At 34.0% G+C, this 25,284-nt stretch overlaps 1 protein-coding gene across 8 annotated transcripts in view; it reads right to left on the reverse strand.

Moving 5' to 3' along the window:
• The window catches only part of CPEB2 (cytoplasmic polyadenylation element binding protein 2), a 64,712-nt gene that overhangs the window by 22,530 nt on the left and 16,898 nt on the right, over nucleotides 1–25,284 (reverse strand). For 5 of the 8 annotated variants that reach the window (XM_060104025.1, XM_060104034.1, XM_060104006.1 and 2 more), the window contains 2 exons: nucleotides 11,186–11,236; nucleotides 3,759–3,782 (listed from right to left, as the gene is read on the reverse strand). In XM_060104025.1, coding sequence (XP_059960008.1) covers nucleotides 3,759–3,782; nucleotides 11,186–11,236 — 75 coding nt within the window. The remainder of the gene's footprint in view (nucleotides 1–3,758; nucleotides 3,783–11,185; nucleotides 11,237–25,284) is intronic. The other 3 variants (XM_060104043.1, XM_060104051.1, XM_060104016.1) reach the window with 1 other exon arrangement.

Here is a 25,284-nt window from a genome sequence, read left to right on the forward strand (position 1 = left end):
TTGCAATAATAGAAATATTTTAGATTGAGAGATAGAGTTTAAGTTACATTTCACACCTCCCTTCACAACCTACCACCCTACTCCAAGTCAGAGGAGTATGCTCACTCTCAGAATGGAATAAACATTGAACAGACAATAAATACAAAAGATAGATGTGAGAGTCTTTCTCCTTTCTAATCCTGGCCCCCAGGCAGCACTGAAGTAGAACTCTTTATGGCTCCCACAGTACAGAAATACACAGGAGTTGGGGAGGATACAAATGAAAAGCAGGGTAAGAAATCTTTGCTTTTTCTTAATTACTTTCAGTATAATTAAATTTTGATTATTCCTAAGGTATATTTCATATATTAATATCTGTACCCAGTTTGATTTAAAGTTCTTATGTTGACATTATTAAAGATATTAAAATATATAAATTCATTTTGGTAGTAATTTGGTTTTACTGCAGTCAAGCAGGAAATCTTTTAAATGAAAACAGCTACTCTGTGCCTGAGCTTAAAGGTGAGTCAAAGGTGACAAAAGAAGAAAAAATAGTTCTTCCTAAACTAGATTATAAAGTCAACATGCCTTGAGAAAATAATACTGTCCACCCACCACTGCACTGGTAAAGAACAATGTCTTATTTTTTGGCAAAAATTATATCAACTCAGTGTGACACATCCCACATCAACAGATCTGATGTGTATGAGATTTCTTTTTAGAAAAGAAAAATGACTAAATAAACGAATAAATGTACTTCCTTTGATGGACCAAATCTAAAACATGAAACCCATAAAAGGGGTCCTTGGTAGTTAAAAGGTTTTTGATGTGATACTGATATAACACCTAGCATAGGAAGAGGAAAAAATGAGTAGAAAATAGGAAGAGAGCCAGGCTACTTCTAGTCCTTTCTGAGTCATTCCTTTGGTATGCGGCCTTTTTTTTTTTTTAATGTTTTATTACTTACTGTGTTAAAGTACTTTCAAACTCAAAATCTCTCAATAGCTATTTCTAATGGGTAAACTTAAAAAAAAATTTTATTGAAGTATAGTTGATTTACAATGTTAATTTCTGCTGTACAGCAAAGTGACTCAGTTATATATAATATATATATAATATATATATTCTTTTTTATATTATGATTTATCATGGGATATTTTCATCTGACCATCAAATCCAAAATTATAAAAACAGACTCCTACTATTCACAGAGGACCAACTAAAAGAATTACTAATGCCATGTAATTTGAGAGGAAAATTCAGGTGTTACTCCCCTAAACTAAGCCGTGTAAATGTGACAACTGTCAGTTCTGTCCCATAGAAGGCTTCTACCAAAAGCCTTAAAACCATGTGAGGGGCTTCCCTGGTGGCCCAGTGGTTGAGAATCTGCCTGCCGATGCAGGGGACACGGGTTCGTGCCCCGGTCCGGGAAGATCCCACATGCCGCGGAGCGGCTGGGCCTGTGAGTCATGGCCGCTGAGCCTGCGCGTCCGGAGCCTGTGCTCCGCAACGGGAGAGGCCACAACAGTGAGAGGCCCGCATACCGCAAAAAATACAAAAACAAAAACAAACAAACAAAAAAAACATGTGAGATCTTTCTTCCAATGCTGGGAGGCAGTTCTGAAGTAGAGGAAATCTTTATGGCTCCCAGAGGACAGAGATATATATGAGTAGTAGCAAGTTCCTATCTAAAAGGAGAAATTTTTGCTTTTTCTTGATATTATAGTCACAGTCTACAATTATTATTATTTTTATTATTTATTTATTTATTTTTTGCGGTACGCGGGCCTCTCACTGCTGTGGCCTCTCCCGTTGCATAGCACAGGTTCCGGACATGCAGGCTCAGCAGCCATAGCTCACGGGCCCAGCCGCTCCGGGGCGTGTGGGATCCTCCCGGACCGGGGCACGAACCCGTGTCCCCTGTTTCGGCAGGTGGACTCTCAACCACTGGGCCACCAGGGAAGCCCAGTCTACAATTATTGAACTGAGATAAAAGAAGATAAACAACATGACTTTCTTATACCTTGTTCCTAAGAAATTCCTAGATCATGATATTTATTTACATTGGAGTATACCAAATCAGATTAAACATAAATCACACTAAGGTTAAAAGATGAAACAGTATATAAAAAGAAAAGAATCCTAAATTGCTCTATAGTTTCAAAAATGCCTAAAAAATCACAGATCGGTAAATGGGTTTTTTCAAGAGAATTCAAGCTCCATATTAAAATAGCATAGTGAGGGGCCTCCCTGGTGGCGCAAGTGGTTGAGAGTCCGCCTGCCGATGCAGGGGATACGGGTTCGTGCCCCGGTATGGGAGGATCCCATATGCCGCGGAGCGGCTGGGCCCGTGAGCCATGGCCGCTGAGCCTGCGCGTCCGGAGCCTGCGCGTCCGGAGCCTGTGCTCCGCAACGGGGGAGGCCACAACAGTGAGAGGCCCGCATACCGCAAAAAAAAAAAAAAAAAAAAAAAAATAGCATAGTGAAATAAGATAGTGAATAGAACTGAAAATAGGTACTAAAATTCTCAATTCTTCCCCGCTTCTCAGTAGCTAGTAACAATCTTTAGAAAGTTATTCAGCTTCAGTTTTCTAAGTCTTGAGTTTCTATAACCTCTAATTTCTTAGTTAGAAAAATAAAGAACCAAGAGATTCAGTGAAGCATTTGAAGAAACCAAATTCTGAAAATGAAGTTAAATTCAGACAGTGTGAAATACAAAACTCGAAATACTACTTACAAATATAAAATACTAGTTTCTGTTGTCAATGGTGACAAATGGTTTTGCTTGTTTGTTTTCAAAGTAACACACTCCTGACTAGATAAAAAGAAATTGAAGAACTGGCACACATATATAAAATTTGTCAAAAGGCACTATTAACACTGTCTATCCTCCATGGCTCAAGGGAGATTTTAGGGGTCAAGGAAAATCCTTTCATTCAGTTTGGCACTTACAACAACTTTGTAAATAGTATGATTGTTGGTCACTTAGAGGACAATCTAGTGTAAAGTTACTTTTGCTTCTTCTCATCCCATCATCATATCTACCTTTCTCCCCATCAATTTCTGCACATGAAAAAGAAAAGCAAAGTTTAAGCCACGGAAAATGTCAGCTGCTTTCCTAGGAAGCTGAATAGTACAGTATCATATAGTCCTGGCCTTTTCCTTAAGAAAACAAAAACCCAGAGGGGAAGACTTTTGTGGGAGAGAAAAAGAATGTGTGTGTGTGTGTGTGTGTGTGTGTATGGTCTTAGAGACAGGGAGAGATAAACTATTATATTCTTAGAAGACACAGAGAAATATTAGCACCATGATTTCTATATATCAGTGTTAACAGTAATCTGTTTGGTATTTGTCATTTTCAACTGGGTCAAACAAAAAACTAATAAACTAGAGTTGTAAATTACATACCATAGATAAGACAATCAGTTACAGATTGAGAGAGTATGTCACCTTCACTAGTATTTATTAAACAAATCTCTTAAAAAAACTATAAACAGCAGGTTTATTTTAAAAGATACACAAATAACTTTAAAAACAGTTAAAATCTGGACAGCTTAAAATGGAAAAGTTTATTAAATAACCATATTAGTATGAAAATGTACTTTAAAGGTTAAGATATTTAGGATTCAAAACTTTGACAAGTAAGTGCTCAAATCAAAATACAATTTTTTCTGTGAGTTTCCAGACATTGCATAATAAATCTGGGATAATTAATTACAACATTGATCAGTAAAACCCAATTAGAAAGAGTTATACCATAGCAAACAGAAATGAATTACCTCGTCTTCGCCCATAACTCCTTGCTGCATGTAAACAAAGGACAAATTGTAAAATGTCAGAACTAAAAATAAGCCCACATATACAAAAGCTATGTGGGCATCTGGAAATTAGTGCTACTTTGCCTTAAGAGCTACCACAATGTCATCACATAACATCAGCATGGTGTTTTAATATTTACAAAGCACTCATATATGTATCATCTGAACTGTATAAAAACTGTGAAATTAACAGGAAAAAATATAATTTATTCTCATTCATGTTAAAATTCATGAATAAGTATTTGTTTCATCTAATCAGGATAGGAATATGTAACACTTTATGGTTAAATAGCATCCCACATAATTTTCTCAACAAATGGAAATAACTTGAATTAAATCCTTGTTTTTCTACTTATTATAAAGAGTGATATAGCATATACTGTCCAACTAGTAATTCAGGTCTAAATCACTTTATACCAAGCCCTGCATGGAAAAAGTAAATGGAAGATGCAGAAGAATGAAAATATATAACAACATTAAATTCATTCTCTGAAGCCTGTAGAGTTTAGATAGAATGTAAAGAAATAAATCCATGTTCAAACTTGCTTAGCTGAAGAAATGATTAATGATATACTATAGCTAATAATGCTTTCAATCTTTTTGGTACAATTTATAACAGCTAACTAAGCGCTTATGTCTCTACATCTGGAGTAAGAGGGATTTAGATACAAATTATTAGTAGTATCATCAAAGAATAGTACATGTGTTAAATACTGTCAAACTATAAAGCAGAAAGCATTTCAACCTATGTTATTAGCAGTTTACATAATTCCTCATGGATAAAAAAATATATAGCAATTTATTTTTCATAAGAAAGTACCAGTTTGATAAAATTTGCAACTTGTTTTTAAATAACTCCTCCCCCCAAATCTGAGTATACAATGAGTATTTCCACTCTGGAATTAACAGTAAACCAAAAACGAATGTCAAAATCAAGATCTTAAGTTATGTTCATGGATATTTTTAGGCCTGGGAAAAATTTGATATTGAAAAATTTCAAATCAAAATATATATTAAAAGTTGTCAGAAATGTAGTTTCTCCAAAGGTATAAAACTTAAAGATCAAAGGAAAACATTTTATCTCATTAAGTACATTCTATTATAGAGGTTTTACAAAATTATACTAATAAGGCTTTAATATAAAGAAGTGTGACTACAAGGTGAGGATACAGCAGTAGTTCCCCTATAATAAAAAAGGAGGAAAATCAAACTTGAAAACTCTTAATTGTTTATACTTCAAGAAATAAGTCAATAAATATTAGTCTTTTATATAAAGTAACTTCATTGGCACCCCTGCCATTCTACTGTCTTTAGTTATATAATCTGCTGCAGAGTTAAACCTGTCTATGACGTCCAGTTACCTCAAAGCCTGGCAGATTTACCTGACCTGTATACTAGTTTATACATAGCTTACCTCTGTGTGTGTTTCTGTATATATAATCTGTATATATATATATAGATTATATATAGCTTACCTGACCTATATATTAGTTTAGGATGAGGGTAGGAGTGGAACCAGCATTTAGAATTTTGTTGTGTAGGTCTTCTAAAACTATAGGCCTTAAGGCCTTCTATAGGCCTTAAGGAAAACAGGGTTTCAAAGAGATGGAAGTCAACTATGGAAAATCAGACAATAGGAATTATAAAAGGAGCTATCAAGAACAGGCTATAGAAGAATGAATTCCCTGAAGTCTTACTAGTTGTATTAAGCATGGAAATGGTCAATAAGCTCCAAAACACTTCACAGCATGTCTTAGGAGCTGGGCTTCCTGCTTATCCTTAGGCCTGGTCTAATGGCATTAATCCAGTATAAATTTGCTTTGGGGAATTTCATTCATAGCTGTAGAGGGTCAAACATTTATAAAGTAAATGAAACTGTTTTAATCAAATTTAAAGTCAAATTATGAATTATGATGAAATAATAATGTGTAACATAATTCATGATCTATTGAGAAAATTAACAACATCATAACCAGTTTATGCTTCTTAGCTGAGGCTACTCAATATTAAAATAGTGAAAATATGCACAAACACTCACAGCATCTTAGGTTTCATCTCAGTCCTAGGCTTGAACACATTATTTAGAAAATTTCTCCAACTATCTCATACCTGAGGAATTTTAGAATCCTGTAAAGAGCTATTGCACTTATTTTTTGGACAACTCTCAGATTCCAAGTCTTTACATTACCAAAAATAGAACTGACTGCAGATGAAGCTAAACCATGTGAAACGTTTCCTCTTCCCTGTCATGGAAATAACCAATCTGCTACCACCATGCTAAACAGTGGTATGTGTACTCACTTTTTCTACTGATATTTCTATGTGAATTTCAGGGATATGTCCCACTGCAACTGAATCAGAATTATCAGAAATCCTCAGTGAGAAAGAAAAATCATTAGATGACTAGTATTCATTATGTTTTAATTAAAAGAGACTTCTTAAAACAATATGTTCCTCCCAAACTCATTTAGAATATGATTTAGAAAAAAAGCAAATAATTTGTTGTATAAAACACTGTATTTATAATATTAAATTTCAGTTACATAAATTTATAAAGCCTTAGAAAAAGTGAGGAATTGGCTATTTAACATACATGTGTAAATATATATATATTATGCATGTGTGTTAAAATATATATTATACACATACACATATATATTTTTTTCTTTGTTTTAAATGAAGGTAATAAGAACGATGTGAGAAAAGCCTGAAGACCTTTCTTATATAAGGGACTTTACATTTTGGTCCTGGATTACCAATGATCTTATTTAGATTCTAACCCACAGCTACTAAAAAAGAAATAGGATAATTCTAACATTCTCCTTAGGACCTTTGTGCCCTTATATATTGACTCTTAGCTATAGTTTGTGGTACCTGAATTACTGCAGCTGGAGGAAGGGATAGGTAAACATACCAAATCAGCTGGAAATATTTAAAGGTTAAAGTTCTCTTGGTGTGAAACTAATGCCATTCTTATTTTTTGCTCTAAAAAAGTCAAAACCAGGGAGAGAAATATGCCTCCCAAATCATAATCCTTTTCAAGATCCAAAATAAATCTGCTGCTATCTACTTCACGTCCATCAGCATAAAAAAAGAACTGATTGCATACTCAAGTTTCCTATTTTCATAACTTAATATATTTAAAACAATTCCATTACAGAGCAAATTTTCTTAATTAAAAGATACACATAACCTCCTCCCAAAGTAGAGCAAGCTCTTGATTACAAACATGGCTGTATGTGGCTAATCATGACAAATATGAATTTCAAACCAGCTTGCTAATGCCACCCCTTCCCCATACTTCTGCTCTATCTGTTCTCCTTTTGAAAAATCATATGTACTAATAAAAATGTAAGCTATCTTCCTTGGGAGACATGTGAAGGGAGTACAGTAATTCCTACAGTAATAGAAACAAATACTCAAATACATCATTTTGTATTGCTCCTTACTTCTATGGAAAACAGGGTGTTTTTCAAAATTTTGTTTTTCACTATTGATAATTAAAAGTATAAGATTTATACACTTAGAAACATTAAAGCCGTCATTCTAACATCAGACAGTAAAACCTTTGGTTTTTAGACAATCTACCCATTCCTATATAATGTGACTTCCCTAAAGTACTTCTGGATGTTAAATTTGGACTCTTCTACAAAATTTGAATTATTCAATAGTGGCAGTGTCCACTAGTCATTTCAGCTGGATTTCTAATTGAATTGAGGAACATGGTCTGTTCAGAAGTAGGAGCCTATTTGCAGTTACATTTCTATGGCATTTTTTATTGTTAAAATTAAAAAAAATCTAATATAACAACTTCATGAGACATACAGGTGTGGGATTTTAACTTTTTCTATATCTGAGTAAACAGAGGCTCAGAGTTAAAGGATGTGCCGGGGTAGTTCATAGATTTACCTATTTTGACCAACTTCCTGACCTTTATTACAGTCCCTGTTTAACCCTTATAGGAATATTTACATGTTTAGCCATAATGCTAATTAATTAGAAAGGTAGAATCACAAAATCTTTACAATGTTTGCCTTACCTTCATAACAACTATACTCATATTTATGTATTATTTTTTAATGGACTCCATCAAGCCTAGCACCACGGTAACATCACAGATTTCTGCCAGTTCTGTATTTTCTAAGGAATGTTCCTAAGCTGTAATAGTCATGTGTTTATTTTAATGTGTATTTGTGCACCATCAAAAATCATCTTAGGTACCACAAGGGGCAAGTGTACCACACTTTAGAAAACACTGCTTGAGAAGTCATTTTACTTTTATTGACTCAAATTTTGTCCCTAAATAGCTTCTTCCAAATGGTTCTAGTTTGGCTTTTTGAAATAACATAAAACAAGCCTTCTTTGTCCACTATACATAACATTCTTCAGTTGAAAATATCAGTTTTGTCTTCTCTTAATTTTATATTCTCCAAACAGATCCAACTCCATCTATTCACAGGACATGATTTTTACTCTTTCAAAGTCATTTTTGTCACTGTTCATCACCCATTGCCACAACAAACATTGACTTTCAGGAACTGTTCTAAATATTGTACATGAATGAATTCACTCACTTCTCACACGATCCCCCAGAGGCAGGCAGCATGCTGCCTCTCTTTTACACATGAGGACTCTTGAGTCAAAGGGAAGCTGCCCAAGGTCACACAGCTAGAAATAGCAAACTTGGGTGTAAACCCAGATAGCCTGGCTCCAGAGTCTGTGATGCTAACCACTATGAACTACTGCTAAACTACCACACAAAAGAAATACTGATGTATAATTTATTACCAATATTGATTTACAAAGTCCGTAATATTAGCTATGCTTGTTGGTTAAGTAATACAACTTACTTAATCAATTGCCTAATAGTGAGTGAAATCTGTAACAAACTAAAAAGAGTAACAATTTAAAAAGCAGGTCTATGTGCCGAGATGCTATAATTTCTTTAATCAGTCAATAATATTTAATAATAATTTAGTATAGGCAGAGGTTTGGTATTAACATCACTTAATTCTCACTTCTTCAATAACCTTGATGTCTACAAAAATTATCTAAATCCTTAACATTAAAATACTTTCTTACCCTATAAATATACCCAATTTTCCACTCTTGCTTTCCCTCTTAACCAATGATCCCAAATGAGTTTTTTTTTTTTTTTTTTTTCTCTTTGGATCAAATTGTTTCTACTGGCCAAAACACTTTTGATGTCCTAGTTTCATTATAATTTTTCTCCCCTAGTCCCTTGCCAGAAGAAGTTCAGAATTTCCAGGATGGCTTACTGTACTGAGTATGTACTGTAGCCCTAAAATGGCATTCTGTGAAAAATGCTCACATAATGAAAAAACAGATTTGTCCACAGATGCAACTCTTGCCTTCCTTAATTTTATATTCTCAAACAGATCCAATTCCTTCATCTATTCACAGGACATGATTTTTACTCTTTCAAAGTCATTTTGAAAATATGACTTTGAAAATATATATTTAATAAAATATGCTTTTGTCTACTATGTTATGAAACACTTTCAACCTAACATCTAGATTATTTATAAAGGCTTTAGACAACTGATAAAGTCAATTAGTTTAACAATTAGTGCAACCAAAAAGTATAAGCTGTAAAAATAGTGTGGCTACTAAGCTCTGCTCACACAGAACCAACACATTCTACTATGATTACGATATACTTCTGAATCATCCTAGTTTACTATGTATTCAGCAGTCTAAGAACATCTGTGAATGATCTAACAAATTATCTCATACAGTACTTTCCTTCGGATGGATTTTAACAGAATACGTGAAACATATGCAAATTCAAATTTTTCAACTAAATTGCTTTTTTTTAGAAGTTAAAGCAGAAATGTGAATGATCTTTATTTACCACATAGACTGTTCCAAAAGAAAAGAATTTAAGGAAGTCAGGATCAATATATTAAAAATTTATCATTACCTAAAGCTATCATTATTTTATAAATCAAGCCCTGAGAGTAATAAAGATTATGATCTATTTTGTGTTTTGTAAACTCAATTTCAACAGTCTAATTTTTAGTTACAGATACTTAAATGATATGTTTTTTTAATTCCATGGTAGAAAAAAGAAGTCCTGGAATATAATTTCTAGTGCCTTTCTGGTCAAAGTCTATGGAAACACCAAAATTCCCTAACTTCATAAATGTGGACTACTAGACTGTTGTAAGGTCTAGCCTGAACATAGCCTCAGCCTAGAGTGCAGTCTGGGCTCATTGTTAATACCTTGACAATTCTACCTCTAACCATCTTTGAAGATCCTTACTAATAGTTAATCCAGTGCTTAGACTAGGCTGGCATGTGGTGGGTGACTCAATACAGAAGGGTCAAATGTTGAATGAATCAATTTAGCACCTCACTTAACGTTTTGCGTCTTCAATTTTTCTCTCATTCCAAAATCCTATCTACCCTGACAATCTCCTAGGTAGCCTAGACTTTATTCCTATCTTTTCACCTTTACTTAATATTAGTTTTTACTTAACACTAGAGTTCACATGGTCTAGCTTTACACTGGCTGTTTTTTCAGCCTTTGTTTTTCAATCTCATTGCCATCTTTTTTCAACAAAGCTTTAGCTGAAAAAGAAGTGCCAAGCCATTCTAGTAATTAATTATGTATTTTAAAGGAAGTCCTATGCTATCTTTACCATTCCTTCTTCATCCTACTTCCCTCTCCTCAGACCCACCCTCTGACTTAAAAATACCTTTGTGAAGGATATTTTAATCCTGTATGTGTACTCCCACAGTCATGGATGTGCTAGGTACCGTGACTCTGAATGCAATGTTTGCCCCACAGAAAGAAAACAACTTTAATGAAAGTTTATTCATTCTTTTCCACCAGAATAAAATTCACTGTGTAAACTTTCTAGCTAGAATAAATTAAGTTGGTGTGACTCCCATAATTACAGAATCACCAGTATATTCCTTAGGTGAACATAAACACAAGTACTATAATAAGTAACAAGCTCTATGCACTTTGCAAATATTATCTCATTTAATTTTCATAATGAACCTTGAGACTGTTACTCCCATTTCACAGATGGGAAACTAAGGCTCACGGAAGTTACTTGACCAAGTTAATACAATAAACTGGAAAGCCAATATTCAAACTCAGGGCTGTCTCCAAAGTCGTGATCATTGAATTAAATCATACTGTCACAAATACACTTTAATGATTGCTTTGCCAGTGAGAATACACTCAAACTCCTAATTCTGCTTTCTGTACAGGAAGAGTTGTAGCTTTATTTTTATACTGAATACTTATAAAATGATTAACTTGTGTATATGGGGAAGGTTTAGAGAAACATGTATTCATTCATCTTTATTTATATAAATCAATTGGAAACATAAAATGTTGTTATAAAACTTACCATTTAACATCAACAGATTGTCAGTTCCTGGATGTGGATAGCTCAATCGACCTTTAAAAAGACAGGAAAGGGAAATTTGAAGATTATGGAACTGTTTGAAAAGCAAAAAAATGGAAGGGGAGTAAGGAGGAGAAATGTATTGAGCACAGTACAGTTCTTAAGGAATAAAAAAATAATGTTTAGCTCAAACTGTATTAACTAAAACTGTCTTTGAAAATTGAAAACAAAAAGAAACAGTTAACTTTAGTTCTCAGAATATAAGAGCACAATGTGATTTGGGAGCAATGCTTATAGAATAAAGCCTGTTTGTTTTTTTTGTTTGTTTTTTTTTTTGATGTGAAAATCATGTAGGTATCCTAGTCTTTCAAACTTAATATAGGATGTGAAATTTTAAAAAATATTTTCAAATATGTTTGTAATTTTTGCTAAAGATCTCTTTTCCCAAAAAATGATATTTGAAGGAAAGAAACTTACATTCTTAAATAAAAAACTAAAATATCATAATAAAAAATAAGCCCCCAAAACTTATCACAACTTACCATTGAATTCAATATGATTTTATCAGTTTCATTTAAATAAAGAAGTTTAATAAAAACATCTTAGGGCTTCCCTGGTGGCACAGTGGTTGAGAGTCCGCCTGCCGATGCAGGGGACACGGGTTCGTGCCATGGTCCGGGAAGATCCCACATGCCACAGAGCGGCTGGGCCCGTGAGCCATGGCCGCTGAGCCTGCGCATCCGGAGCCTGTGCTCCGCAACGGGAGAGGCCACAACAGTGAGAGGCCCGCATACAGCAAAAAAACAAAAACAAAAACATCTTAAATGTTTTATTACAAATGATATTGGAAATTTAACTTGTTCAAAGTTTATAAATGTCATAAAAATAAAAATATAAAAAATGAAAATATTAAAGCTGAAGAGCATAGTACTTCTTTTGAGTCATCCTTCATTAGAAGTTTTGCATTTACTAAAATGCGGAAGGGACAGTAGTACTACATACTGCTGTGGAAGAGAAAAAAGGTATGCATGAACAAACTGTGGTTTATCCAGCAGTTTTACATCATAACACTTATTTGATTAAATGCCAATCGTGAGGATGATCATTGTTTGTAGTCCATTAAAATACAGGATTTCCCTCTAATGCCTGAATCTCTGATAGTCTATTAGAAAGGTACATTAAAATCCACTTAGAAAACTTTTAAAAATTAAATATCTGTGAGATTGCATTTCAGCAACCTTTAGCACAGCCCTTTAAAAAGACAATATGATAGTGTGTAATGCACTGACACCAGAGCGGGGGGAACCAATATCGGAATGGATTTGACATGATTAGTAAGGAGTAGAGATTAACTGCATCTACCCTTACCACTTCAGCAAGTACTTTATACGCTAAGCGTCCTTTCCAAAATATCCCATGCAAAACATATTTTCTATTGGCTTTTAATTATGAAGTTAAAGAATTTGATTATCTCCAGTGCAAGAGCCAAGTGGCAAAGACAAGCTACTTCTGACATTAAAATAGATAGCTATGTATGTGTGTGTATATATATATATATATATATATATATATATATATATATATATATATATACACTTAAACATACACACACACTTCATCTGAGCTCTAATTTAACTACACATTTTGTTTTCAGACTCAACATAGTTAAAGTAAATGTTTCTGTCCTTCAAAGGACAATTTACCACCTCTCACTTACTCCTAAGTTTCATGCAGCATGACATTAGTTAACTAAATGACCTCTTAAATAAAGCTGTCATACTCTAAAAACATACAAATAAGTTTATTGTTGTGATACTTTAGTATGGAGTAAGAAATAGAAGAGTATGCACAAAAGGCACAAGACAGAAAGAGTTAAGAAGCAGAGCTTTCTTAAACTGGATTTCAACAGCATGGAACAGTACTTTGTCTGACGGATCATAGTTTATTTTGGAAATATGCTATTTCTAAACATCTTGTTGCAGCTGACCAAATTTACAGAACTTAAAGCCATGAAAAAAATCACTGTTATTTCTTACTTGAGATTGAAAATCAAAATCCCTACAAAAGTGGCAACCTGTATTGCTCCGATCAGTGTAACAAGTTCATTAAGTCTTGTATACTGATAGTGCAGGATGCTGAGGATACACATATGAGATACAGTCTCTGCTTATGATGTGGTAGGAGAGACAGACACAAATATGCAATTTCAATAAACTCTGCCAAGTGTGAAGAGTTATGTACAGTATGCTATATAAAAAAAGCACAAAGAAGTATTTAACCAAGCCCAGGGATTCAAGTAAGACTTCCAAGAAAAGTAAATTAAGCAAAGCCTTAAGACTAGTTCCACTTCAAAATACACTAAACTTTCAATTGCCACATAATTATCTTCTAATAGGTTCACTGTTCACTTTATTTGTCCCAAGACACAGGTAACAAGATATTTTCATTACTAATAGTTTTTTGACTTCTGGTCTCTGAATGGACTTAAAAGGCACACCTTATGTGGAAAGTTCAAAAGACAGATATCTATTTGCAAATGGATATACATCTGTAAATATGTTCTAAAATACAATTCTCCAAAGAAGAAAATCTCTCAATATAACTAATGAAATATTCCAAAATGAAATAAGCAAATTTAGACTGTTTTAAAATTACCCAATTACTTTTCCTCTACCACAGTTAAATACTAATACATCTTTACAAGTCAACTTTTACAGCTGTATTTTACATGGGATAGTATTAAAACTACTTTAATTAAGAACCTGCCAATTGATAGTAATAACTAACACTGGAGGGCTTATGATGTGCCAGGAGCTTTTCTAAGTTCTTTACAACCAATTATTTAACCCTCAGAATAATACTGTGAGTTAGGTACTATTATCTTCCCACTTGAAGATAAACTTTGTCATAAAAGGTTAAATAGCTTGCCCAAGGTTATCCCACTGACAGGTGGCACTGGCAGAATTCGAATCAGGCAGATTAGCTCCATACTTAGTCACTATCTTATAATGACTTCCTAGCTAATAAAATAATCTGGAGAAAAGTATGCATGGTTGATTGTAGGGTAAATTCATCCATTAAAAATATTCACAGAATGATTATGTAGCATAATAGCTAAATTATACTTTAATATAGAAAAGAAAAATAGAAAAAAGCCACATTGTTATAAAACCAATTTCTCCCTATTATCTAAAGGCCTGTGGCACAGACTGGTAGTTGTAGACAAACACCTGTTTCTGTCGATACTAGGACACCCAAATGGACAGACACAGGGCTGTCCAGAGTAAAAAAGTAAATTTCCCAGCCTTCCTTGTAGTTAAGTATGCTCATGTGTCTAAGATGTGGCCAACAGGATGTAAAACAAAATTGGTAAGTGAAGTTTCTGGAAGGTATCCTTAAAAGGGAAGATCTTCCCTCTTTCTTTTACCTTTTCTCCTGCTTGTTGGAATGCAGAAGCAATGGCTCAACTGAATCAGCCATCTTAGATCATGAGGCAGAAGCTGGGTATGAAGGACAGTAGAACAACAAGACAGAAGGACCCTAGATCCATGAAAATCACAGTACTGCTTCTAGGAGTGTTATGTTTATGTAAAAGAAAAAAACTTCTATGTTGTTTAAGCTGCTTATGAGTTTTCTGTCATACCAGAAGAAACTAACCTTACAAATAAAGTCCTCTAGTAATGAGTTTGGGCAAATTGAATTTTAAGTAACTGGGCTATTATTTATTATTGTGAAAATATGATAAAGTATAATAATTTAATGGTGGTTTTAACATATCTATAAGTAACGGGTATATACTACCTCTTGGTACTTTTTCTTTTACATTAAAATACTATAAAATTTAAAATAAACAATTTTGAAAAATATGTATTTATTAGGTGTCAGTGAGTAACTAGAGGACCTACAGTCTCAAAAAATTGTCTTATTAGTCTATTATGATTTTAATATGCATAATACATATATAAAAAGACAATTCATGTTAGCCATTTCAGATGCATATTAGAGAATCAAAAAACACTGAGAACTATGACAACTGCATACAACTTACCAATTGTAAAGACAAATTACCAGTTACTAGAATTTTAACAAAGCAGTATTTAAAGACCTACAATAAGTTAAGCCAATATTAGACTATTCACATATATATATTTATTGATATATATCAACATATGAGTTTTCTCTAAACTATTTACTACCAATAAAAAGAACTTACCAAACAGTGATAAAATTATAATATTTCTTGTATCACTTTTTCCTTGGATTTAAACATTCTTTTAAGTTACAGAAATATGAATTAGAAAGGATAAAATGAAGCAATCACTTCCTCAACATCTCCTAATGTTTGTGTATTCTCAATTTTAAAACCTCTAGTTAACAAGAAGATATCCATTTGATGAAGTACCATCTTATTTCCTTTCCCAGATACCATACTCTCTTGGTTCTCCTCTATCAGCAGCCACTCCTGAAGTCTGCTTTGCTATATCCTCTTCCTCTTTTCAACCTTTAAATGCTAAAACTCCAATGTTCACTCCTTGGACTTCTCTTTCTACACTGCCTCTCTATGTGATATTATCTACTACCAAAACTTCATATGTCATCTCCAAGCAGATGACTGCAACTGCAGCTTTCTACCTCAACTCCATATTTCCCCAGATCAGTGTATAGCACTTTTTTCCATTAGTTTGCTCATCCCCAAACCTTGGGTTACCTTTACTCCTCACTCTGTCTGTGTATAAATCTGTCAACTGTTCTATTATCAACATACAGATCAACCTGATTGCTCTTCACCAGCTCCTTCACTGTCTCCCTGGCCCAAGCCATCCCCATCTTTTCAGACTGACAGAATAACCTCACTGTCTAGTCTCCATTCAGCAGTCTGTGTGATCCTTTTAAAACCTAAGTCAGCTCATGTTGTTTTATTGCTTAAAACCCTCCCACACTTATAATAAATATCTGGCCCCTCGTGCTCTACCATTCTAACCACATTGGCTTCTGCTATTACGTAAACATACCAGGCATATTCCCATTTCAGGATCCATATTATTTCCTCTCCTTTCTGTCTGAAATGCACTTGCCTAGATATGACAAAAGCTTGCACCTCTCACTTCACTTAGGTCTTTAAGAGATGCCAGCACAGACCATCCTGTCTAAAACAGCAGCTTCTTTCTTTCACTATTCCCTTGACACTATATTTCTTCCTTCATAGCACTGATTCCTGTTGTCTCTATCCTTCAATCAAACAGATGCGTAAGGGCAGGACTTTGTCTTTTTTTGCCTTTTTTATTCCCTACTCTAGCATCTAAAACAGAGCTTAGTACATAACAGACTCAAATATTTATTAAATGGATGAATGAAATAGCTCATTCTGTTATGTGAACCATAAGCTCAATCTAAAGCACAGTACCTAAATATATGTTTGTATGTGGGGCATGGAAAGGACATTGTCTCAGTGAATGGAAAAATCACAGAACAAGCTTTTATCAGTTCATTTCTAAACCCCTTAAATATGGGGAGGGGAGGGAAAAAGACAAGTCTTGCTTTTTGCTCTTTGCCAAGATTATTTTTTTCCTTCTCCATGACTGTTTTCTTTTTCTTAATGAATACATCCAAAAAATGATCTCCAAAGCCCCAATATTCACAGTTAATGATGCCTCATTATTGAAGAGAAAATTGCTGAAGAACAATGCCACACATTCTGCCAACTCCTTTTAATAGGAAAAAAAAACATTTAAATCACATATTAGAATCATAAAGAGTTTGAGTTAGAACATTAAACCAACTAGTAATAGAGGCAGTATGGTGTGGTGGTTAAAAGCACAAACTCAAGAGCTATTAAATTCCACCATTTACTAGCACTGAAGCTTAGACAATTATTGTTAGTAAGCCACCACAGTCATCCAACTGTAAATTAAGGGTAAATATCTACCCTTAGTTGTGAGAATTAAGTAGGTTAATACATACATGTAGAGTTCTCAGAACAGTGCTTGGCATATAACAAGTGCTCAATAAATGATATGTTATATATTGTATACATATATTAAACACACACACATACACACACCCTCAAATGAAAAATTCTAATACGAAAAATTCTAATATGAAAAGTTCCTTTTTATATGCTTTAAATAAAGCATTGCTCCCACTGGTTTGGTACACTCTTCTCATATTTTTTTCATTATCTACATTTCACCTTTACTTTGAAATCTAATTAGAAAAAAAAAATGGTTCATAGGAAGCCTGGTAAAAGCCACTCAGAATGTGGTCATTACCAACCTTGAATAACTCCAATCTCTGCTCAGATCCTACGGGTAGGACAGTCATTCCTGACCTCACTCCCAAATCTCAATGCATGCCTCATAAAAGCCTAAGAATAAAGTCATACAAATGTAGAAAATACCCTTAAATCTAGATCCCAAGAAAGCAACAGAATCATTCCTTACCTACATCTAATAAACGCCATCAATCTACTTTAGTTTCCAGGAAAATTAATCAAGTTAACTAACTCTTAATTCAGGATCTCATCATAATTTTTTCACCTAATAATTATTTATAACTTTTAAAACTTTTATCCAATTAATACCAGAAAATATATTAAGAAACACCAAGGAACATAGAATATCAAAAAGTTTATTTCAAGTAAAGTAGAACCACAAAGAAAGACAAAAAAAACACAAAAGGCTAAACCAAAGTCATTAATCATCTGGTAAGATAATGTATTATTGTAAAATTACTTCAATAAAACTGGTATTAACTGATATATGCAATTAATGTTAAAATCAAGTTGCACTAATGGTCACAAAACTTTAAACTGTAAAAGGGTTTACTAACAAAAATAATATTAAGAATAACAAATGGGCAATCAAACATTACCAGTGGCAGTATAAACTGGCATAAAACTTAAAAATAAGTTGCAGTATACATCTAGAGCCTCAAAAACAAATGTATTAAGTCTATTCTATGGAAATAAACTCAAAAAGAGCTCACTGAGTTTTATTTAAAAATTGAAATACCTAAATGTCCAACTGTAGGGGAATGTTTATACAAACTATTTTACATGTGTGTAAATAAATTTTTAAAGTTCTAAACAAATAATGATAAAAAATTATTGTGGAAAAATGCTTAATCATTCAGCCAATAATGTATTGAGCCCTTTCTATTTGCTTGGCACTAAAACAGATGCTGATTAAAAATAAAGCAAAAACAGAAGTGGTCATTGCTCCCATGACACACTATCATGTGAAAAGTTCTATACACTGAAAAACAAAACAAAACAAAACTGACTGAATCAAAAATAAATGAGAAAGGTGCTCAAATTAAAAACAAATATGGTTCCTTAACAATCTTTACCAAAGTAACCTACGATTGACTATAGTGATAGGGAGGCTTCACTAAGGAGGTAAGTGGACTAGGGGTTACAGAGACTTCCAGCTGAACATGTAGGACTGAACACATGCGCTCATCTCTGCTGCTTTCTGAAACCACTAAAATGACAGCACATTAGAAAAAAGGAATGAGAAGAGATCACAGAAGAATCATATCAACATTTTCAAAAGCTGTAAACATGAATGGGTGAGTGGTAGCTGACTTTGGAGACCAGAAATCATTGAAAGCACTGAAAGCAAAACTGGTGTGTGCCTGGGGAAGATTATCAACAAACAAGCCATTTATTATAGCAGAAACCTGGAAAGGTTCAGAATTAAGAAGCTCTGGTTATCACTGAGAGTAGATATGAGTAGAACTGAAAACAGGAAGGCTGATGATTGCTTGTCAGTTTCTACATGAACCAGAGAGACACGCAGCCCCTTCTTTGGCTCTTCTAAGAAGGCTAGTAGTAGGCAGGCCTACAGCTCCCAGGCAGAAAAATGGAAGACATACATCCAGGTTCATTCCACAGACCAAAAGATGTGAATACAGACATTGTGATAGTTCCACGATTGGCTTACAGTAATGCTCACTAGATTATAAATCCTAACTACATACACAGCTTCCAATCACCATTTTTGTCTTATCTTTAAAAATGAATGGACAGCAAAGGATCATAAGATATTTGATGACAGCTTCCAGCATGAGAATACAAACAAATAGAAAAGAGGAACTTAAAAGAAGCATAGACAATACAAGGAAATGGAAAAATAATCTTCAAAACTATAATACAGTGTTTAAAGATAAATACTCCAGAGAAATAAGATCAAAGAATAAAAATAGGAACGTTTTCAGAATTTTTAAAAGAGGGTCTTAAAAGCTGTTCAGAGAAAAATTTTTAAATAAAAAAATCATTAGAAGGGTTGAAAATAAGAGATGAGGAAACCTTTCCAAAAGGAAAACAACAGATAAAGCAATGGAAATTAGAAAAGCAAATGATGAGTATAGGAGCCTTAATATTTCAGGAACAGGAGTTTCAGAAAGAGGTAACAAAAAATAGAAGGGAAGAAATTATCAAAGAAATATGGAAAATTCCAAGAACTGAAGGAAATTAATCTCTTAAATAGGAGGGCTCAATGAATGTGCAGTGCAAGAAATAAAACAATGAAATGGAAGGAAGGAAGGAAAGATGGAAGAAAGGAAAGAAGACAAGGGAAGAAGACAGGTAGGTAAACCCTTCCCCACCACCATACATTGGAAGACCCACATTCATTATTACAAAATTTCAGAACCACAGGCATGAAAATATTCTAAAAGCTTCCAGTAAAAAAAGCAAAAATTTAAAAACAGAAAACAAGACAATCAATCAATCATACAAATGAACAGGTTTTATAATGGTATTATATTTACAGTAGCCCTGGAAGTAATGAAGCATTGCTTTCAATATTCTAAATTACTAATATATAATTCCACACCAGCCTATCATCTTATGTATGTAGAATGAACATGTTTTCGTACATACAAGTCTCAAAATTTATATCCCGTCTGAAGGAAGGTTCTGTAAGACAGGCCCAATAAAACAAAGGCATAAACCATTAAGAAAGCACATGGAGATCAGGACATGATTTCCAAAGGAAAAAGGAATTCCTGGGATTAGGGAAGTCCCAAAATGACAGTTACGGTGGGCTACAAGGATACCTACAACAGCAGGAAAAAAAAAAAAACAATCTAAATGACTATTTGATGTTTTTACATGTATTGAGAGAAGCTTCAGTGTTCTATAAATATATTTTGGGATGAATTAGTGACTAGTACTTAGAAAACTAACCAAACTAACCAAAAGAGACGATGATTAATTCCAGGAAAAAGAAAGTTATATGAAAAAGAAAATGTTATAGTACAAAACATACGAAGTGCATCTATGAATAATATTTGCATTATCATAGTAAATATGCCCTCTAATTTAAACAAAAGTGGTCCTAAAATAATTTTGAGAGGACAGAGCAGGGAAAATGTTGGGGTATGGGTAAGTTAAAGTAGATAGTCAAAAGATAATAACTAAAATATAGGAAATATAAAGCATACACCACTTAACATTTACAAATAATTACATGAAGAATTGGTAAAATAAAGTTGAAAGTGGCTACATCTAGGAAACAAGAATCAGAAGTAAACAGAGAAGAATGAGGGAAAAGACTTCTATTTTTAGCTCTGTAAGTCTTATGGCACTATTTCACTTATTAATCTATGTACATATATTTTTCTTAACTAATTTTTTAAAAGCTAACCCGGTTGGAGGGAAGGTAAACATTGAAATATCTCAAATATCTTATGCTTATATATTTAAAAAGAAAAGACTAGAAAAATTTTACACCAAAAATATCAAATGTGGTTATTTTAGCTTGTGGAACTATTGATGATTTCAAAACATTTTTTTTCCCAAGTTTTTCCAAATTTCTTTTAATGAATACATACTACTTTTTGTAATAAGAAAAACATTTTCAAAAAGATAAAGTCCTATACTCTGGAAGAAAAACCTTCATTAGAGATTCTCAGATCCTTTTCAAATACCATAAGCAGCTAAAATTCATAGGCCTAGTTATCCCATATACTTGCTTTTATCACTGCAAGTTCTATATAGAAAGTATTCTTTTTGTTTTTATTTTCAATTTAAAAATAAGAGTTATAAGCCCATGTTTAAAGTTCTAAGAAAGATGCTTTGTGTGAATAACAAGCTTTTAATGAACACATATATTCCCTGAATAAATAAATGTGATTTTTAAGAAAATTCATTGTCATTTCTGTGTGATGGGTTTTAGTTTTTAAAAAAGAAACTGCAGTCTGATGTAACTCAGATCATTTAGTTGAATATTCAAAGATGCTTGGAAGAAATAACAACTCAACTATACTCTAAATTTAATAATATTTTTGCTAATTAAGACACATACCTAAAAGGAAATAAAAATTTTAAATCTCTATCCATGATACCATATTTCAAATAAGTCTTCTAAAACAAGAACTTTTACAGCCACACTTTCAAAATTTCCTTTTCAATCTGCAGACATTATGACAGAAGGGAAGCTCTTGTTAATCGTACTTTCCTTAAGATGAACTAAATTCTGAGTAGTTGGGGGTAAAGGTATCAGGTATGTCACAACAGTGATATCTCTTAAAGTCAGAATACATATAATAAAATGTATATGGCTTCTATATAAATATAATTTATTCCAAAGATAATGATTTCTTTCTCTTTATCAAAGGCCAGTGATCCACAGGAAAAAGAAAAAAAGATCAATGAAGTAAAGGGAAAAGAATATGTAAATTCTACTTACTCCTTTTTAAAATAAAAGGAAACATTTAAAAACTGAAAGCATATATAGCAATCCATCCTTAATTATCTTTTTTTGAAGACATTCTAATGAAATGATTTTTGTCTATACTTTTTTTGGCACTTGTGAAAATTTTGACTCAGGAACCAAAAGTGGCTGAAGAAAAGCAAAATTGGTTCTGAGAAATGCATGCCTCTCTCTGTCAGAGTGAATAAGCTAGGGCAGTTTAAGAGGAGCCATGTAACTACTTTGGCATGGATATTATTGGTATCAGTTTTATTTTTCACTCTGCTGTATTTTAATAAATTCCACTAAAATTTTAAAAATTCTTCATAGATCTCCTTGATCTTGTTCTCCTATAGGAGAGTTTCTCAAAGTGTACTCGTTACATAGTCTGCAATGCACAATCTCTAGGAGCAGGGCCCTGAAACCTGCCCGTTAAACATGCTCTCCAAGTTTGAGAACCTCTGTTCAGCTTAGAAGTTGTTAAGTTCAAAGTGTAAGTTCTCACACCAGACTTCTAGAAATTTATACAAGTTATTTTGTGACTCTGTATTTCAATTTTACACTAAGGCAGGCCAAGAGAATCAGAGGGAAAAGAGAAGTGTCTTCTTCGAAGAAATGCAGCAAGAATTTACTTGGTACTACAGGGCCACTTAGCACCTTATAGAAGCCATTCCTTATTTTCTCAGGGGTTATTTTCCTTAAAATAAGCAGAGAGTTTTACTTCAGGAGTCTTAGAATAGGAGATTAGCAGTCAAGTAATACAAATGATGCTAGATATATAAAAACACATAATAAATAAAAACATTTTAAAGGCATCCACTTCTAAAATATGTTGGTATTGTAAAATCACGCTCTAAATCCTTTTTCCTGAATTCCCCTGAATTGTTCAGGGAACATTAGTAAAGGCATTGTGACTTGCTGAGACAGATTCTCCTAAGATTGTTATATAAGCTACATTTCTTCCTACTGTTCTCAAATGATCTTTTATGCGCTTAAATTAAATTTTTTTTGTTTGCCCTTATGCTTTGGAGGAGGGGATAAGCAATTTTTGGTAAAAATGCTTACACAGTAAGACCTTTTTTGTAAATTGCTGAGGGCAGAGAGGGAAGAGAGATTAACAATAATCACTGTCTTGTTCTTTTGTTTAAAGGGGAATGCACTGACCCACACATACATAAAAAGATCACAGATTATTTAAAATAGGTATGCAAACACAAAACTGCAAAATCACAGAACTGCACTTGGCAAAGCATGATCTATTTTAACCATTAAAAGAATTCATATTTGTCCTTTCTTTGAAAAGGAAAATATTTGTCAAAAATCAAGACAGTCATCAGAAAATAGGATGTTCATGGTGAGAAACTACTGCAGAATAAATAAAACAGATCAGTCAGTGCCACTCGTACTAAGGAAAGTATAAAACAGTGTGTTACTGTTCACAGTACAGAGGAAAAGGCAGCAGTCCCCCCGCCCTCCACCCTTGGACTGGCTGAGCGGTGTTATACCCAACCAGCATCAGGCAGCCCTGAACAGTCTATGCCAGGACCAGTCTGCTTTCAGTTCCTCAGTTGTGATGAGCTCTTAAATATAACCTGGTCCCTTTGTCTAGTTGACACTTTCCCCCCAATATTTTTTCATCTTTGTGTTGCTCAGGTTTCAGGTCTCAGCTTTCTTTACTCCAGAGCTACGTTAGGTACCTCCACTTATTACCTCCTTGAACACTTTATAACCTCTCTCTATACTATTTCTAACACTTGTAGCTATATCTATACATAATCTGCATGTATTGCATGTATACATCATGTTATATTAGTATATTCTATGTATCTATGTATATTACACATATAAGGTCTCTCTTTCCCCCTTAGGCTGTACATTCCGCAAGAACAGAGACCATGTCTGTGTCATATAATGCACAGCAGGGTCTTGGACACTGCCTGGTACAAAAGTAGAATAAAAGGAACAAAAGTGGAATAAAATACATTCAGAGCCCCATCTTTGGTTGCCATCACTTCACATCTTTAGAGCCTCGACAAGACCCTTCCACCTGCTATGCTAGACTATAAAGACCTTAACATTAAACAATGACCTACTGACTTGTGAAAACCATCAGGCTCGCATTCTGGGCTTAAGTCGGGGTGGGAGGGTCCTTCTGTTAGTATAATTAGTCAGTTATCAGTCATGCCAGTAACCTGCCATAGACTTTCTTTGGATTCCAGAGAGCTGCTTGATTGCTTTTCTGTCTATCAACATTAACTCTTACCTGAAGTACTTTCTCTTTTCCTTTGGAGAAGTAGAACCAAATGCAAATTTAGTTTTTGCATTTCATCTCTGTGGAAGGCAGCCTCCATGATGGCCTCCGCTGATCCTTGCCTCTTAGTAGCCACAGCTCTTGAGTAGCAGACTCCTCCCCAACTGAGCAGGGCTGACCTATGTAGCTAGTAGGATGTCATGGAAATGATGGTGTGAGACTTCTGAAGCTAAATCACAGAAGACACTGGGGCATTCGCCTTGAGCTTTATCATTTGCTCTGGGGGGAATCCAGCACCATGCTCTGAGGACACTCCAGCAGTCCTGTGGAGAGGTCCACGTGATGAGCTGAGTTCTCCTACCAACAGCCTGCACTAACTTGTCAGCCACATAAGTAAGCCATCTTAAAAAAGGATCCTACAGCCTTAGTCAAGCCTTCAGATGACTGCAGCCTCACTGATATCCTGACTGCTACCTCCTGAGATCCTCACCAGAACCAACCAGCCAAAGTGCTTCTGAATTCTAACCCACAGAAACTGCACGTGACAATAAATGTTTATTGCTGCTTTAGCTACTAAATTTGGGGGTAATTTGTTAGGCAGCAATAGATAACTAATATAATCTTTCATCACTCAAGTTCACACAGAAAATTTTCTAGAAACTTTCACCATTAACACAAAGGGAAATAAGAAATTCATTTTTATTTTTGTTTTTTTCAAGTTTACCCCACAACTCCCTTCTCCTTGTTCATTAGATCCCATAAGGAAGACAAAGCAAATGGTTGGTTTTTTTGAAAATATTTTAGAAGGATAAAATAAGATTCATTCTGTTTTTTAGAAAAAAGAAAAGAATTTCCTTACATTAAATAGAGAATAGAATTTTCTGAAAGGGATGAAAAGATAAGAGAGATGGGATAGAGGCTGAAGTGATGACCTAAAGATCAGGAATGGAAGGGAGGAGAAACAAATTCAGGGATTGGTTTCACCTATTTGTCATAACCTTGCTTTCGCAGATTTTACTGAGGCCCAGCACAAAGATGTGTAATGATCAGAGTGTGGGGAGGAAGATACACAGTATGATATCCCAGAAGGCAGGGAAATTTGTACTAGTAATAAAAGAACAAAACAAGTGGAAGCACTTGGTATTAAGATAACT

This window comes from Mesoplodon densirostris, chromosome 1 (genome assembly GCF_025265405.1).
Source record: "Mesoplodon densirostris isolate mMesDen1 chromosome 1, mMesDen1 primary haplotype, whole genome shotgun sequence".
NCBI classification, from domain to species: Eukaryota; Metazoa; Chordata; class Mammalia; order Artiodactyla; family Ziphiidae; genus Mesoplodon; species Mesoplodon densirostris.